The 18,422-nt window shown below is 40.7% G+C and overlaps 1 protein-coding gene across 2 annotated transcripts in view; it reads right to left on the bottom strand.

Annotated features, from left to right (window-relative positions):
• Window positions 1–725: 725 nt before the first annotated feature.
• The window catches only part of TGS1 (trimethylguanosine synthase 1), a 36,646-nt gene continuing 18,949 nt past the window's right edge, over window positions 726–18,422 (bottom strand). Inside the window, exons 11-13 of one of the 2 annotated variants that reach the window (XM_007198479.2) lie at window positions 14,748–14,964; window positions 13,791–13,869; window positions 726–1,800 (exon numbers count right to left, since the gene is read on the bottom strand). In XM_007198479.2, the coding sequence (XP_007198541.2) occupies window positions 1,678–1,800; window positions 13,791–13,869; window positions 14,748–14,964 (419 nt within the window). In that variant the 3' untranslated portion in view covers window positions 726–1,677. Of the gene's footprint in view, window positions 1,801–13,790; window positions 13,870–14,650; window positions 14,965–18,422 lie in introns of those variants that run through there. The other variant, XM_057531895.1, reaches the window with a different exon arrangement.

Genomic DNA, 18,422 nt, shown 5'->3' on the forward strand with positions numbered 1-18,422 from the left:
CATTAAAGAAAACAATAAGCATGAACTTTGACTTAAAAATTCCACTTCTAGGAATCTACTCTACTTAAAAATATACACCATAGTACTATCTGCAATTGCAAAAACTGGGAACAATGTAAGTGTTCAGAGTTGGGTAACGGTTAAAGAAATTCTCATAGATTTATATTATGTGATTGTTAGAAGATGTATACGTATTGATGTGGAAAAATTTGTAAGACATTAAATTAAAAACAAAACTCAAACGCCAAAATAATATAATCCAATCCCACCCCATCCCACTGTGTATGCACAAGCTTATACTGCAGAGAAGTGTCTTAAAGGATATACACCAAAGTATCAATAGCGGCTGCCTTTGGGAAAAGGAGAGGAAGTGTGGGAGACGGGGATGGAGAGGAAGGGCTCCAGGCAGGGGCGGATGGTAAGGTGAGGGTGCTGTGTTCACTTTGTATTTAAATTGTTGGAATATATATTCACTTTTATAAAAGTGTCTTTAAAAAGTTTTATAATTTAACAAGAAAATAAAACCGAGTTGGACCAGAACATGATTTGGCTTCTCGGGAAGATTTTATTTGGACACGGGGGTTGCTTAGTAGGTAAGGTTCTTTTGAGCTCTACTAATTTGTAAATGAATCATTTTATAAGTCAGCTATATCTGTGCCATTAGAGGGCAGGAATATTTTAACCTTGGTTAGGCTTCCTGTTCTACTTATACACGGTCACACATGTTCAGGAAGACAAATTAGTTTTAATGTTAACAATATACAAGAAAATATATTGTGGAAAAAAGTATATCCATGAAAGGTTAAGTGACAAAAACTAAAAAATAATTGGTGATTTTGGAAATCTGCTTTTACCCTTCCATCTCCCACCCCAAGTGGCTAAGTAAGCATATTCTAGTGCTAAGGGCCACGTATAGAGCTGTTTATGACCAACGCTGCCATTATTTAAAAAGTGGTGACAAGTTTACGGTTTAGACACTAATCCTACCTGATGAAAAAGTATAAAAACCTAGAACATCGACAGATTTTGATGTTGCAAATTCAATAATAAGAAATTAATTTAATCCTTAATGATCAGTTCAACTGCTACGGTATTGCAGGGCAATCAGGAAAACTTTGTAAAGTTTCAAGAGACTAAAGTTAGCACTGCTCCATTCTCCAACAAAGTTGTTTTTTATTTGTTTTTTTTTTCTAATATTTACTGGAAATTTTCAATTTTATTTCAATCCCCCAGCTCTATCCCAGCCAAAACCATGTTTAATATGCCCATATTATTACAAGATAAAGATCCCAGATCCCCTGTGGCAAAAGAGCCCCCTGTCCCTGAATTTTGATCTACTTTAAAAAGGACTGAACACACCTTTTGGATGAATAGTTACGCAACACATATTCTTCTTCTTTTCACTGCCATTTTAATAGAAAAAGAATATAAACTTCTATATTACAAAACATATTTCACATTTTTTTCAATAGAAACTCAAAAAACACTAACTTTATAAGATAAATGGATGTTTAAAAGCAAATTCCGGATGGTACTGCATCAATGTGGGGAAAAAGTGTTATTAGGGTACAAATACCCATTTGACTATGGGTACAAAGTATCAGTGAATACAGAGAAGAGATTCCAAGTGGATAGTGTTCTGACCGCTATGATCTTTTGGTCTCTATACCACCTCACTTATGATTCAGAGGCTGATCTGCGGATCAGTTCCCCAAAATAAGCAGTGATTGTCTTCAATCTATTATTAAGAAAGTTTTGTTCTATTTCCACTTGCCCTCCAGGCCCAGCCAAGGACGCCACCTAAAAAGGGAACAGAAGAAAGTCACACATACATAAGCATGGTTTCAAAAGAAATCTTTCATTCAGATGTTTTATCAAATAATACAGCCCTGGCTTTTTATTTAAGTCTTTCAAATAAGGAGGCATCCCAAACGTTCACTGTTACTTTCCAGGTGGGTATTAATGCACTATTTGGTGGCAGAAATACTTGTTTCAGACACTTTTGACATTATGGGTATGACCACAGTGCTATGTTATTGTATAAGACCTAATCTCTCCAATGCCAGAAGTTACGGAACTTAGAGGAACAGAAAATCAACATATCGTTCCCAAATATCAGGTTTATTTATTAAGATGGAATACATCAGAGAGCAAGACAGACCCCGCCCAACTTTCATGGGAGCTCCAGCCTCTACCACCTACACCTTTTACTTCTCTAGGTGGGTTCTGGTGCTGTTCTCCCAGCTTGAATCACCTCCTCCACCTGTTGCTCTTTTGTGTGTGTGTAGTTTTAAGTCTCCCATTCCGCCGTTTTTACTGTGGTTAAATACATCACTCTTTTTGAGGTCTACCGTATATGGTGACTAACGCCGTTATTTGGAGGCTAAAAGCACCGTCCCTCTCCACCTCCACAGAGTTAACCTCAAAAGGATGCTTCAAATTGGCAATACTTTGCTCTAAGTTCTTAGACAGAAAAGGTCTGTTCTGGTCCAACATTTCTTCATCCAACCTCTCAGGTCCGTTACTAGCAAATATACTCCCTCCTTGCCCATGATTATATCACCAGAGACCAGTCTGCCAGGGCAGCAGCGAGGATGAAGGGGAAGGGAAAGCATGGAAGCCCGGGGACTCAGAGAACTGAAGACACGGGGTGTTGGAGAGAGGGCTCCCCAGGTATCAGGGACCAGCACCAACGACAGAGACACCACCTCTGTAATTACGTCACTGTAACGGGCAAAACTGTAGCTGCGTATTTTGCAAAGAGAGGTGTTGTCGGTCTAGTTTGGTTTGGAGGTGAGAGATCTAATCTCAGTGGTATTACACATGCTCCACCAGCATCGAGTGGAAGGTAAGATTTATTGTACCTCACCAATGAGTATGTAATTTAAAGCATTTCAACTTCCTCTTAGAAAAACGTCACAGATACAGAAATAGGGAAGAAGCAAAGCTCATTCTATAGTACACACTAAAAGAAAAAAAAAAAGAGGCTGTCCCACTAAGGCAGTAACAATGTCAATTTTACCCCCCCCCCACAAAGAGATGCAAAAGAGACAGCTGTGTTTTTACCAATAGGAACATATGACAGCAGAAGTGAAACACAGTATCTGTTACAAGGATGAGATGCACAGATACATCCCACTGTTTACTAATGAGGCATATAATTATTCAAGTAGAACTAGAGCAGCAATTCTTAGGAAGAAGTGTTTTATTTTCTATTTTGATATCTTTATGTCGGTCTGATTTTTCACAAGGAAGGGCAAAATGAAGAATTTGTCTTTAACCAATAAAAGGCATTTTGACTAGTATATTTAAAATATAATTGTTAAAAAAAACACAACATATAATTGTTTCACAGTAATTTTTCTATGAGTTAAGATATAACTTAAGTGTAGTATTTCTCCCATTCCTTTAAATAGTGATTTATTTAAAGAAAGTGAGACTGGCAAGCAGAAGTTTTCTCTGGGGGTGGGGTTAGGGAAGGAGAGAGGAAGAGGAAGGAAAGGAGGAGAGAAGAGGTCGGGTGAAGAGAAGCAAGGCAGAGCTGAAACAGCAGCAAAAAATCTGCTAGGACAGGGAGAGCAGAGAAAAGCAATCAGAGGCAGATTTAAATACCAGTTCTACCAATAATTTGCTCACCAATATAGAAAGCCATTAAGACAGGGTTTGGCTTCCGAAATCTAAAAAACAGGAATACTACCTATCTCTCTAAAAAGAGCACCCTGTAAGCCATAAATAGAATTACAGAAAAACAAATCTCTGAGAAGGTAGGGTTGGCCTGGACTTGGGTGTTTTGGATAGAAAAAGGAATGAAGACGTCTTACGTGGGAGTTTTTGAGGTCTATTATAAAATAGTTATTTATAAATTATTATATAAAATAAAATATCTTATTCAACAACTACTGAATAAATAGCTTAAAAGTTTTGGTTCTAGGCAGTGGAGTGTAGCAAAACAAAACAAAACAAAAACAACAAAAAAAACCAAAGAATGTTGCCTTCATGGATCTTACATTCTAGCCGGGAGACTCAGATGATGGACAATTAAAACAAGTATTGAAAACGCCTATCTAGGGCTTCCCTGGTGGCACAGTGGTTGAGAATCTGCCTGCCAATGCAGGGGACACGGGTTCGAGCCCTGGTCTGGGAAGATCCCACATGCCGCGGAGCAACTAGGCCCATGAGCCACAACTACTGAGCCTGCGCTCCGCAACAAGAGAGGCTGCGATAGTGAGAGGCCCCGCGCACTGTGATGAAGAGTGGCCCCCGCTTGCCGCAAATAGAGAAAGCCCTCGCACAGAAACGAAGACCCAACACAGGCAAAAATAAATATTAATTAATTAATTTAATTAAAAAAAAAAAAAGAAAACGCCTATCTAGTGTTCAGAAAGAAATTTAAAAAAAAACAAACTTAATATGTTACTTTAAGTGTTCTAATTAAAAATAATTTCTAACTTTAGCCTTTTTGTGTTTTTCTAATATTTTCACAAGTACATATATTTTCAAGGTTAGAATTCTAGAGTTGAAAGACTAAAAATTATGTAGTTCAAGACATTAAATAACATTTTGTTTCAAGCAAACTTAATGCCATCAATTTCCAGCTCTCTTTATTTTTCACTAGCAGGCTTAACTGACAAAATGTCATCTGGTTCCTTCCCCTTTCTTAAAGTTTAATAAATTGAGAGAGAGAGAGAGAGAGAGAGAGAGAGAGGAAAGGGGAAAGGAGAGGGAGAGGGAGAGGAAGAGGAAGAGGAAGGAGAGAGGGGAAGGGGAGGGAGGGAAATCAGCAGCTCTGGATGACATGCTACATTTTTGGTATTGTACTTAAATATACTAGATTTACCAAAAGAAATCACAATTTGTTTGGGCTGGAACTAGAACTAAGGAATGAACTCTCATCAACTAGATTTCATGTCTGGCAATAAGGCTGTTCTTTGGGGACGGGGAAAAGAGAAATGGGTAAAGATCACAATGCAGGTGATAACTTTAGTGAAATAAAAGGTACAGTGTAGAAGATTTAAGAGTTAAATAAAGATTCAAAATTGCACTTTTAAAAAAAAGCAAACTGATATAAAGTAAAAATATATGGTAACTGAATGAGAGAAAATAATTTCTAAACTGGATCCTCATGGAAAAATATATAATAAATAGTTTAAGAAGGATACAGAACAATTAGAACACTGAAAAAAATGTCCTATTACTACACTGGAGAAGTGATTATTTCTGCAACATGCAAAATCTTGCTTAGAAGCAAATTACACCAAGTGAATATGAAGAGTACTTTTTAGGGGCCTATAGATCTCTGTCAATTACAGTGACATAAGCAAAAAGCATCTGAAATATTGGCTCTGATTAGAAACCTAATGACTACTGTATAGTACAGGGAACTCTACTCAGTACTCTGTAATGACCTGTATGGGAAAAGAATCTAAAAAAGAGTGGATATATGTATATGATTCACTTTGCTGTACACCTGAAACTAACACAACATTGTAAATCAACTATACTCCAATAAAAATTAATTAAAAAAAAAGAAACCTAACGTCCAACAGACAAGTGTCTCATCCACAATTCCCTTTTGTCCTTAAGTTTCTTTTGTTACATCCAACTAATAACTTCACAAAAATGAAGGTTGGACAAAAATATTTCTGATGAAGAGTTCTCTGGGAAATAAAAGAAAATATTTTTTATCAATGGAAAACCAAGCAATATTCAAACTTATGCATATTTACTGAAATTAGTTCCACATCTCTGAACATGGTAAATAGAAGTGAGATTTCTATGCTTAAGTGAATAAATCTTATTTTTTATTTTTTGCTGTTTTTCATATAACTCGAATGCTACCTCAGGCTCTCACAGACATTATTTCCTCTCTGTTTCTCTCTTCCTTCAAATATTTATTTGTTGATTAAGACAAATAAGATTTTAAAAAGCCATCACTGTCAACAGGAACACACTGGTGACATGTCAAAAAAATTCTCCTGGGCATCAAAAGCTCACCTACATGCATCTCTCAGGAGAAGGCTATAATAACCAGAGTTCACTAAGCTTCGTCCCTCACCTGTTAGCAGAACAGGTACTGGAAACAGGAAGACTGTTCTTAAATTCAACAAGTTCCCTACAGCACAACAGACTAGAGAACAAGGAAGCCCCTGGTTAACGGTACAGGACTTGTATACAGCTCTGTGTGTGTGGCGTCCTTTATTGAAAAACCTATTCAGAGGAGGGAAGGAAATATAAGCTTAGGTTCAGAAGCGTTTGAACTTTCTCAGTTAGCCTTAGGAGGCCAGCTTCACAGACCCCCAAAGAAACAGAATGTACATGCGTACAAGAACGAATAATACTGCTCTAACTGTCCAGCAGCAAACTTTCCAAGGGAAAGGCTGGCTGGTAAACGTTAGAAGCTGACCGGTTGTATCCTGAATTGCCACATATGGTTAAGCAGTGAATTTCACTAAGAACAGAGCTGGTCTAGAAGCCTGGGGGCCAGTGGCTGGAAGAGAGAAGAGAATCCCCGCGGCAGATAAAGCTCCGCAGCAAGCGCCGGTCATTTGGAGGTGAAGTTTTAGCCCCCTGTTGTCCTTCTCACCAGTCAGCAATGAAACAACCGATTCAGCAAAAATTCTAATTCCCTTCGCTTGTCTTGTCACCTCAACTTCTGTCCACGGCTCCCGCTCTCACGGTGGCCAACTCTGTGACTGGTGATGAGGACCTTGCCAGCGGGAGACAGGAAGGCACTGACTGCCGCCACGAGAAAGAAGGACCCGCAAAGGCCTACCCGTCCCTCGTTCACGCATCGGGGCGAGCGGGCCGGTGACCTGACCGGCTCACTGCAGAGCTGCCACGAGGATCCAGTGGAACGTGCAGGGCACCCTGCAAACTCTAAGTACGTGTGCCACTACCACAAGGCTCCTGTGTTGTATATAAATGCAGGGGACAGTCCGTTGCAGGGTGAATGCAATTCTGTAGGGTGAGTGCCCTGCGTTTTAAAGGCTGGGCATTTTCAGGGAAAGCAGTTTCAGAGTTACTACTCCTACAGGTACCAGAAGTGCAGTCCAGCTCTCAGCCCTCTTTCTGTTCTCTCCTGCTTCTGGTGTCCACTCCTGGAGTTTAAGGGACCTCCAACTGTTGGGGTGATTTTATCACATTTACCACATGGATATAGTTTTGGCTACATGAAAGTGCTGCCATCAGACCAGATTTCTACTATGGAAACTTCATTTAGAGCAATTTGACACAATTTCTTATCAAGCTTAATATTTAGAAGCTAGTAAGGCCCCAATTTTCCTTTTATTGAATAAGCAGATTGCTATAATAGCTTAGAACTAATATTTGCAAAGAAATTAGTGGTAAACATTTATTGTATTCAGCCAAAAATCAAACACTAAAAATGCCAATGAACTGAATTTTGTTATATTTAAAGTGTTTCCCCAAATAACAAAATTACCTAATAGTTTCCATATCTATAAATAGTTTTAACTATTCAAATGCATATAATTGTATTCGTTTATATGGTAAGTTTTAGAAATGTTCCCTATAGATAAGTCCTCCCTCCCTATCTCACAAAATAAACCATTAGAAGTGCGATGACTGTGACACTTCCTAGACACTATGTATTGGCTCTGATGGGAGCCTCAAGAATTCTGCCGACTAGAAACATCTCTTGATTAAATCTAACGGCAATTTCTATACTTAAAGATACAACTTAAATAATCGCAGGATAAGTTTTACCTACAGTGTTGGGTTAATCTGTAAATATTTTCCTGCTCTATCAGGCACCTATAAAACAGGTGCGGTCTGGCCCAACTGTTCTCATGATGTCTATCCGGGGAAGTCGTGGAAGGGAGGAGCACGCCTATGAGACAAGTGCCAGGAAGGCGCCCGATTAATTTTCTCAACACAACCCTTAGGGAGGGTGCCCAGTGTTGCCCTGCCCTCTGTACTGCTGTGAACAAGTTATAAGGAAAAGTAACTTACATTAATTTGACTTGAAAAGTACAAAGGCTCTCACTTTTCCGAGTAATCACATTTTAAGAGTTATGAAATCAAACAAAGATAAGGATGAAAAAAACAAAAAAAAACACAAAAAAATAAGGATAAGGAGGCACTATATCAAACTGACCAGGAGCCGCTCCTCTCTCTGTCCCCAGGTCTGTCTGGGAAACAGGACACCTCCTGTTAGACGTTCCACCTGCAGGGGTTTCATACAAACACGGTGTCTGACAATCGTTGCCGTGTGGCTTCTTTGGGGAGACTAAGCATTCTACTCTGCTCAAGCCTCTATCCATATTGTATACATTTACTACTTAAAAGAGAAGATTCTCATGTTTGGAAAGCATGGTAAACCCAAAGCTAGTACTGGCTGCAAATCTATGGCTGTCAAAGGAAAGAAATGAAGGAAAACACAGCAAGATACAGGCATCAAGTAGATAATATACAATAATCCCTCACTCCATCTATAGTGATTTCAATGAGTGAGCTATAACTTGCCTCCAAAGAGCCTGAGTCTGACAGTGAGTCTGGATAACAAGGGACACATGTCCTGGAATAAACCCCAAATAGAGGAAGGGAATAAGAGACTGAAGAAAAAGGCGACCTGGAAAAATATTTTACTAGATCCAGAAAACAATGAGACTTATTACTTATATGGAAAGATTATAAGACAACTTATATTTGTATTGAGTCCACAGTCAGCTTAACTACCCTAAATATAAATGTTATCCAGAGTACAGATCTCCCTGGACAGGAAGTTAACTGCTCTCTATGGGCATTTCTATGGGAGAGACGTAGGCTGAGCTTCAAACAGCAGGACTCATAACCTTAGAACCCAACCCATTTGTAAGTTCAGGGTGTTGTGATCTTCTAAATGCTCCTCAACAAAAAAGCTGACTTCTCTGCTACTCTGCTCTTTCTAAATCTTGTAGCACCGTCTCTTCTCTCATTTAAAAAATCCTACATGTGGATAGGTTGTCTTCATTTTATTATAAAAAGAAAAGGTGATTTCCCACCGTAATTTGATCTAAATTCAGTACCAGTATAATGTGCTTGAAATCTTAAGTGTTCTTTTTGACTTTTATTATTCTCTAGTGTCATTACTCCCTCTAGAGGTAGAAAATGTGAATGAACTACAAACCGGAATTCTGGCAGGTGTGTGAAGTAAACCAAAACGGAGGAAAAAAAGTTAACTTTTTCCTTGGGCAAGTGTTAATTTAACTAGAAAAAATGTACTCACTTGAACTTTCGTAAAAAATAGTGAATTTCCTATTGTCATTCAAGTACCCAAATATGCCCATCTAATGTTTAATATAAGGATCATCTAGCCTCTCATGAGACTAGCTATGATGCATAATATCTTTTCAAAAATTTTTTTCTTTTCTTGATGCATAATATTTACATACAAGAAAAAGAGAATTATGGAATAGGCTCAGCCTTATCTGGGAATCTAGAACGCAGACCTGAGTCACATGAGTAGCAGATATTAGGTTTAATATTCAATTTGATATAAAAATGTATAAAGCAAGGGGATAGTGCTTTTTCTTCTGTCTTGTAACAGCACAAAGTATTGGAGAGACCTAATGTTTAGACACAATGGCTCATCGGTAGACAACAGGCAGCAAGATCTAAGAGCAGCCCCTTCTAACTCACAGAGTAGGGGCTCAGACTTGTTAATTCTATTTCCTTTTCTTTTAACCCAGAGAATCTCAACTCTGGCAGCACATGACAATCACGTGGGGGGTTTTAAAAAATTATGCTTGGGTCTCATCCCAGAAAATAAATTGGAGACAATCTTTCTCAGTAGACCTGAGTCTCAGTAGTTTAAAAAAGCTACTCAGCTGTGACTGTAAAACTCTTAGAAGAAAACACAGGGGAAAATCTTCAAGACACTGCATTTGGCAATAATTTCTTGGATATGACATCAAAAGCACAGGCAACACACAAAAACATCAGATAAGCTGAATTTCATCAAAATTAAAAACTTTTGTGCAGCAGAGAGTAAAGAGGGAGTTCCCTGGCAGTCCAGTGGTTAGGACTCTGCACTTTCACTGCCGAGGGTCGGGGTTCGATCCCTGGTTGGGGAACTAAGATGCCACAAGCTGCTCGGCGTGGCCAAAAAAAAAAGTAAAGAGGCAACCCATGGGATGAGAGAAAATACTGGCAAAGCATATATCCGATAACGGATTAATACTCAGAAGATACGCACATGAAAAGATGGTCAACATCATTTGTCGTTAGGAAAATGCAAGTCAAAAGCACAATGAGATACCATTTCATACCCATTAGGATGGCTATTACCGAACAACAACAACAAACAGAAAATAACATATGTTACCGAGATTGTGGAGAAATCAGAACTCTTGGGAACTGCTGGTGGGAATGTAAAATCGTTCAGCTGCTGTGGAGAACAGTAAGGTGACTCCTCAAAAACCTAAAACTAGAATTACCATGTGATCCAGCAATTCCACTTCTGAATATATAACCAAGTGAACTGAAAGCAGGGACTTGACTAGATATTTGTACACCCATGTTCACAGCAGCCTTATCCACAACAGTCAAAAGGTGGACCCGTGGACCCTAAACGTCTGTGGAAGGATGAATGGATAAACAAAATGCAGTGTATGCATACAACAGAATGCTACTTAGCCTTAAAAATAAAGGAAATTCTGACACATGTTATAACACGGATGAACCTTAAGGACATTATACTAAGTGAAGCCAGACACAAAAGGACAAATATTGTATGACTCCACATACATGAGCTATGTAAGTATGAGGTATACACGAGTAGTCAAATTTATAGACACAAAGTAGAATGGTGGGTGTCAGGGGCAGGTAGTGGAGGGATGGGCAGTTAGTGCATAATGGGTGCAGAGTTGCAGTTTCAGAAGATGAAAAGGTCCTGAGATGGATGGTGGAGATGCCTGTACAACAACATGAATGTATTTAACACCATGGATTGTATGCTTAAAAATGATTTATGGTAAATTTTGTCATGTACATTTTACCACAATTAAAAAAAAAAGCCACTCAGGTAATTTAATTTGCAGCCAGATCCGAGAGAGACCCAGTGTTCCAAAGACTAAGCAGATGAACCAAAGACGGGAAAGTGTAACACATTAAAATAAGATATGTCCAATACAAGTTAAGTATTACTGGTTTCTGAGAGGAGGAAGAGAAAAAAAATCTATAATCTGGGATGTGTGTTTATAAATTAAATCCTGTCATTTTACAGAAAAAAAAAAACACATTTTTTTTCTGGGGGGGCCATGCCACACAGCTTGTGGGATCTTAGTTCCCTGACCAGGGATCGAACCCGCGCCCCCTGCATTGGAAGCATGGAGTCTTAACCACTGGACCACCAAGGGAAGTCCCCATTTTATAAATATCAAAGCTGTTTATTCTCTCCTCTAGAGAAAACATGACATCTTTACCTATTGGTCCTCTTCAAAATCTTAGTAATGCTTACATTCTTTCCACGATAACTTTATGACAGGATCTTCTAAGTAACAGACACACGACTTTTTGAGGTTTATGGTCTAGACGCACTGTGGAAAATGCTTTATCCCTTATTTCATTTGCTCTTCAAAACCACCACTAACAAGTGGCAGGGCTGAGACGAAACTCGGGCCTGACTCTCAGCGTCTCTGTTTTCAGCCCGTTACCGGAACATTATCCACGTCCTCCTACTTCCGTGTCACTGATGCTCTGGCCACCTTCTCCTCAACTCCTCCAGTCAAATCTGCTTTAGCTTTAAAGTCTGGTTTATCTGCCGAATCATCCAGGGCCTTTCCTGAAGCCATCCAGCAGAAAGCCAGGGCTTTTAATCCCTGCCTTTCTTGGGAGAAGGCTGCACTATCACTAGCCTGTAACCCCGAGAAGATGCTGAACTAGCGCGCCTGCTGACCCCGGTGAGACGGCTCTGGAGACACAACCGAGGGAAACCACCAAACAAAAGAAACCTATGGAGAGACCCGGGGTGGCTCGAGAGAGAGAGGGAGAGAGTACTTGTGTAGGATGGAGGGCAGTGCCCCTGGCCGGGGGCAGGAGGCAGTGGCTGTGGGAACTGAAAACAGGAGGAAGGAACACAAGAAACGTGAAATTCTGCTCTCGCTCTTCCCCGCCCATTGCCGTGGCCTCGGCTAAACAGCGTCTGTGCCGCGCCTGCAGAGCTACAGCTGGAAAGCGAGGGCGGCTGAAGAGAGCTCTGATGTGAGAAGCTGAGAGAAGCAGGTGGGCACCCAGCCCTGGCAGCTGCCCTCTCACCCCCTGCTCTCCAGACATCCTCGGGCTGATGCCGGACACTCTGTGGTGAAGGGGTACAGCCTTCAATCGCTGCTTTTGCCCAGCCCTTCCCCAAGGGGGGCCGCTGTCCTGCGATGGTGTTTGGTGAAAAGGAACCGCAGTCCTGAGCTGGCGGGTGAGCAGCCCCAGAGCTCACCCACTGCCACCCCTGCAGGTGGCCACTGGGGCCCACACAGCCCTAGCTAGTGGTTTGCAACCCAGGCTGCACATCAGAATGACCCAGGAAGCTTAAGAAACTGGTTAGATCAATTTCTGGGATGGGGCTCGGAGAGTCAGTTCTTACAAATGCCCAATGACTCTAAAGGGCAGCGAGGTCTGACGCTCACTGGATTCTGTCCTGGCCTTTCTCCTTCTGCATTACTCGAGAATAGCCAATAGCCAGTAAAACAAGACATCTGAGGACCACGAGTATTTCATGGAAGAAAAACAAACAGGCCTAGAAATTATATCAAATGCAGAAAGGATAAAAAAGATTCATGATTTAAACTTCTTATAATAATAAAAATATTTGAGTGCAAAAGAAGAAAACAAAACACAATGCAGAAACATTAGGTGTAAAGAATATAAAAAACACAATGATGGGATAGAGAGAATTTATATATGTGAGGAATGAAGACCAGACTGAGGTAATCTCCCGGAAGGAAAAAGGGGACAAAACACCAGAAAATACAGTTATGGGAGACTAACATCCACATAACAGATGCCCCCGAAAAAGGAAAAAAGATGGTGAGAAAATAGTTGAACAAATAATGGAGATAATGTCTCCAGAATAAAGCATGATGAACAAAGCTCAGTGACAGAGTTGGCTCTCAAGTACCAAATGGGAGAGAAAGGGAAAACCGGCACCCAGCAACACTGGAGTAAAATTTAAATATGAAAGACAAAAGATTTTCAATAGAATGCTTCGCACAAAGCAGACATGTAATAAGCACTTATAAAAAACACCAACAAAAGCATGAAATAAAGACATCATCACATCTTTGTGAGGCAGTTATTATTCTAGGGAAAAAACCCAACATGTTTAAAATAAACGTTTATGATAAGAATGGAACAAGGACATCTGAATGTTAGTCAAGTGTCCTATGGTTAAAACTGTTCCTGGACACATGGAGGTTTTATTTGCCTGTGGATTTCTATCTAGGCTGCCATTTTCAGGAATACCCAAAACCTATTCTCACGGGCGGCCGCAGGAACGGGATCTCGGCTCGGCGAGGTGCGCACACGTGAGACACCACACATTCACCCTTTCAGGACGAGGAAGGACAAGCCCAGACCGCTCTGTTTATGTTTATGCGGGCCAGGAGCCGTGGAGACGAACAGGATGAAACAGGCACGGATTTAACTGCTAAGCACTTCCAGTTTTCTAATAATAGTCAAAAAGCCAGGGACTTCTCATAAACATGTTCTCAAGTAAAGAAAGACCCTGTATCTTTTTCCGTCCAATCTCTGTAACAGTCACACAAGAGGCTCATAGAAGTTCTTCAGTAATGGCTTACCTGGTCAATATTAGCATTTCTTGGAAGAAAATAAATGATATTATTAGTGATCTTCTGGGAAAGTCTGAAAATTTCAAAGGTGGACAGTAGTTAAGGAAAAGTAACAAAAACAGTAGTTAATTTCTGATCAGAGATATATTCTTCACTTACTACATAATAACCCAAATGTACTCCGATATGTAACAATACCCCCTAATGGGACCCAAAAGAGAATTAAGTAGCATACTGTCCCTGACGGGTCAGGGATCAGAAGTTAAATCTATTTATTATATTATCCTAGTGGTAGGAAACCAAGAGTCGGAGACACACATTCTTTCTTTCGGCCATTTCCTAGGTTTTGTGACAACAGGAAGAATAGGAAAGCACAATACCGTCTCTTTCTAGTAAAGAGTAAAGACAAGTAACTCTGTCCACTGTATTTTTCTAAATTTTAATTAGCAACTTAAAACACAATTCCTGTTAGAGTCATACATGACTCCTCTGGGGAGTAGAGATAGAGAAAGGGACGAATAACAAATGGTATTCTTTATGAAATAAGGGTTTGCTTCGGCATCCTGGAAGAGTAACAGGGAAACTTTGGAGACACAGAGGATTCAAGTCAGCGTGAGCTGAAGAAAAGCTAGGGGACAGTCACCCAGACTCTAGGGACAGGTCTTGAGGAAACCCCCATTTCCAGACAATAATGCCACACAATTAATGCCTTTTAGTTCTTGTTTTGTAATGGTAAAATTGGAGAGCAACCAATGGAAATATAACCTCACAGTTACATAAATACAACTTAACTTTTGGAGATCACTCACCAGTTAATTTTTATGCAAAACAAACTGGAATCTATCAAGTGCTACTAGCTAATAGCTCTCCTCTTCACTAATTTCTTACACACACACACACACACACACACACCCTTTCTCTCCACAACCACTGCTTGAGGAAACTCTAAGGACTTCCAAAGGATATCCATCAGGAGACATCATGGTGCTGATGTCAAAGATCTCAGCGGTGGCATAGTCTGGTCCTCCCCAAGGCGGGCTGAGAAACACGACATCAGCCTTTAAATGAGAAGCCAGCTGCAGGAAATCTCCACAGATGAACTCAATCTTCTCCGCTACCCCATAAATTTCTGCATTATTGCGAGCAAGATCGATCTTAACAGGATCAATATCAATGGCGATCACTAAAATGGGAACAAGAAGGATGAGTTAAATGATGCTGATTATTAGTTATATAGACTAGTTCATCTTCTGAGCAGTCGGTTTATTTTCTGTGCAAGACCCTTTTTAAAAGACTTTTTTTTTTTTTTTTTTTTTTAACTTTGGGTTTATTTTATTTATTTATTTATTTATTTATGGCTGTGTTGGGTCTTCGTTTCTGTGCTAGGGCTTTCTCTAGTTGCGGCAAGTGGGGGCCACTCTTCATCGCGGTGCGCGGGCCTCTCACTCTCACGGCCTCTCTTGTTGCGGAGCACAGGCTCCAGACGCGCAGGCTCAGTAATTGCGGCTCACGGGCCTAGTTGCTCCGCGGCATGTGGGATCTTCCCAGACCAGGGCTCGAACCCGTGTCCTCTGCATTGGCAGGCAGACTCTCAACCACTGCGCCACCAGGGAAGCCCTAAAAGACTTTTTAAAGGGAGATTAGGCCATATATATGAGAGAGAGAATTAAACATTTTAATCTAAACTAGAAAGATTCACTTGTGTGGTACCAAGAAAAAGTGACTGAAGGGTGTGGCCTTCAGAGCTGCCTCAGTCAGCCCGCTGCGCCGAGGCAAGAAGTGACGGTGGCCACCCAGCACCCACTGATCCCGGTCTGTGGTCAGCACCGTGCTCTCTGTGTGGTGGACAGCCGAGCGGCAAACACTTGGGAAGGTGATGGCTGCATGGAAAGCCTATAAAAGATTTCAGATAAGACCAATTTCCTCAAAATGAGGCAACTTCCAAAGGAAGCCAAATTTGACAACTTCTACCGAAAGGCAAAATAAAACATTTTTTGACAAACCGATATAGCCAACTTATGAAGAAGAGATGTAAAAACATCTGCTGGTGACGTTTAATGAGACATTTTAGGTAGAGGGAACAGATGTTATGTTTTCACCACACGGGCTTTCATTTAATTTACTGCAATTTCGTAATTAGCAACACAAACCTAAGTTATTCTGGCTCACTTGTGTCTTGCAGTAAATTACTCAAGTGCACCTGTACGTGCACCAGGATGTTAGTGGCAATATTTTATATCTGCAAGGGCTAAGTGGAATCCTGATACATACACCATGGTTGTCAAGGAAACAACTGCATTCCAGAAAATAGTGGTTTCAAAATTTGTTAATGCTTTTGAGAAATAATGCACTAAATAAATCACTTGAACAATGGATATAAGCACCAGTCATGTTGCAAAATCATGCATCTGCAACACTATTTTTTCTGTTCTAAAAAAAATAACATTCATATTTATAAAAGAGAAAAATGTCCTTTTTAGCTGCTTAATCTGCTACATTTATAGTATAGAGACAGATGCAAAGATATACTGACAATAGCAAAAATTCAACGGAAAAAAATGACTTTCAGCACCAAATGTATTCAGTTAGTTGTCATGTTTTCATCTGCGCTCCCCTCGGAGGCCGTCTTTGTTGTCAGGCCTAAGAGAGTGCAAGCAACTCAACCTAGCACGTGAAGGAAGTGCTGACAAGTGCTGGTGGATACTACGTAGAACTGTGCTGTCTGATAATGGCAGCCACTAGCCACATGTGGATATTACCTTTAAATCGGTTCCAATTAAATACTATTAAGAATTTAGATCCTCAGTCACGCTGCCATATTTCAAATGCTCGATAGCCACATGTGGCTAGTGGCTACCATGCTGGACAGTGCAGGTACATTTCCATCATTACAGAAAGTCCTAATGGGCAGACCCGATACAGAGCCACTGGAATTCATATAAAGGGGGAAAAAAACTTTAACAGCAAAATGCAAACTCTGGGAATTCTCTAACCATTCAGTTGAGTACCTGCATAGACAGCAGCTATGTGGGTGGAAATCGGTCTGACACAAAGGGATCGTGTCGACTACACACGCCATTTTCTCACGTGTATGCACACACGTGCGCGTGTGTACAGCTGACCCTTGAACAACACGGGTTGCAACTGCACAGGTCCACTTATAGGTGGATTTCTCTTACTAGACGTGTAGGACAGGAGCACGTGATCTGCGGGGGGTTGAATCTGCGGATGCAGAACGTCAGGGACAGAGAGCCGACCGTATGTTACGCTCGGATCTCCGACATGGGGGCGGGCAGTGTCAGTGCCCCTAATTCCTGCATTGTTCAAGGGTCAAGTGTGTGTGTGTGCGTGTGTGTGTGTGCGCGTATAAAGAGTAACTGATTACATGCATATGTGTGTACACACACACACACACACACAACTATACTTTGAACTCCCTGCCCCAGTGGAGTCAGCTCGCCCACACTAGGGCAGCACCCACCACGACTGTGAGGGCACCCGTGAGCTCCTACTGCTTCGGGGAGAAGGTTCCGGGACACCACGCTGTGAACACACTGAGGACTCCTGAGCTTCCGGCTCACAGGCTGCAAGCCAGACCTGACCGCACCCAGCAGGGGTGGAGTCTGGGTGTGCCTCCTTTTCTTCCCAGGGGCTGGAGATCTGTAGGTGTGAGTGATGGGGCTGTGCTGGAGTCGGGCAGAAGCAGTCTTCTTTAGCTTGGCACCCACATTAGACATTTTCCTTTACCAAATGTGCACTAAGCTACAGAGAGCCTTGGCAACAGACCTGTATTTGTAGAAATACAAAACTACAATATGGACTGTTTCCGTAATATTCTGAAAAAATTTCCAGATCTATCTGCTGTTTTATCAGAGGGCAGATATTTTAATTCATGTTACAGTACAACGCCAAATGAAGACAGATTTTACAACTTTTGAGGAAAAAATCGTTTCCATGCAATACACACGGATTGGAGCTCATAGGAATGGCTTATCTGGCAAAGGCAGAGAAGAACTTTAAGAGAAAGTAGTAAATGCAGGAAGAACAAGAAAGTAACTACTATTCCAGTAAATATGAAAACAGCTTTCATCCAGACTCTTAGGAGACCACACAAAGATAGCAAATGTCCTGCTCTGGAGCATTGGAGTGACTGATTAAGGGCCACAGTTCATCAGCACTGGTCTTAACATCAGTGTTGGGTTGCCCTTCATCATTTCCTAGCTCCTATATTATGCTTTCCAGAATCATATGTTTTCCTAGTTAACATAAAGAACTTTATATAAATCAATAAGACAACTGAAATTTACTGAAATGGAAGCCTTATATATAAAGACATTGGTGAAAAAAAGCATGTTCAGAGTATGACTTAACAGTTGCTATCTCTAAAATATCACATTATACTACATTTTAAAAAGAACTGAGAAAGAAAGGGATATCAGATACAGAGAAAGCCAAGTAAAAGCCCTGGATTCCCGACTCTGCTAAGTCAATTTGGGCAGACTGTCCAGTTTCATAAAGCCTTCTTTCCCCTGGGAAACAGCACATGTACTGCCTACTTGACACAGTTCTTAGCAGATATATACTGATATATCAATAGTAACAGAAGTTTTCTTTCTTGTGATTCTGAAGTCAAGCAACCAT

The sequence above is a fragment of the Balaenoptera acutorostrata genome, chromosome 17 (genome assembly GCF_949987535.1).
Source record: "Balaenoptera acutorostrata chromosome 17, mBalAcu1.1, whole genome shotgun sequence".
Classification (NCBI taxonomy): domain Eukaryota; kingdom Metazoa; phylum Chordata; class Mammalia; order Artiodactyla; family Balaenopteridae; genus Balaenoptera; species Balaenoptera acutorostrata.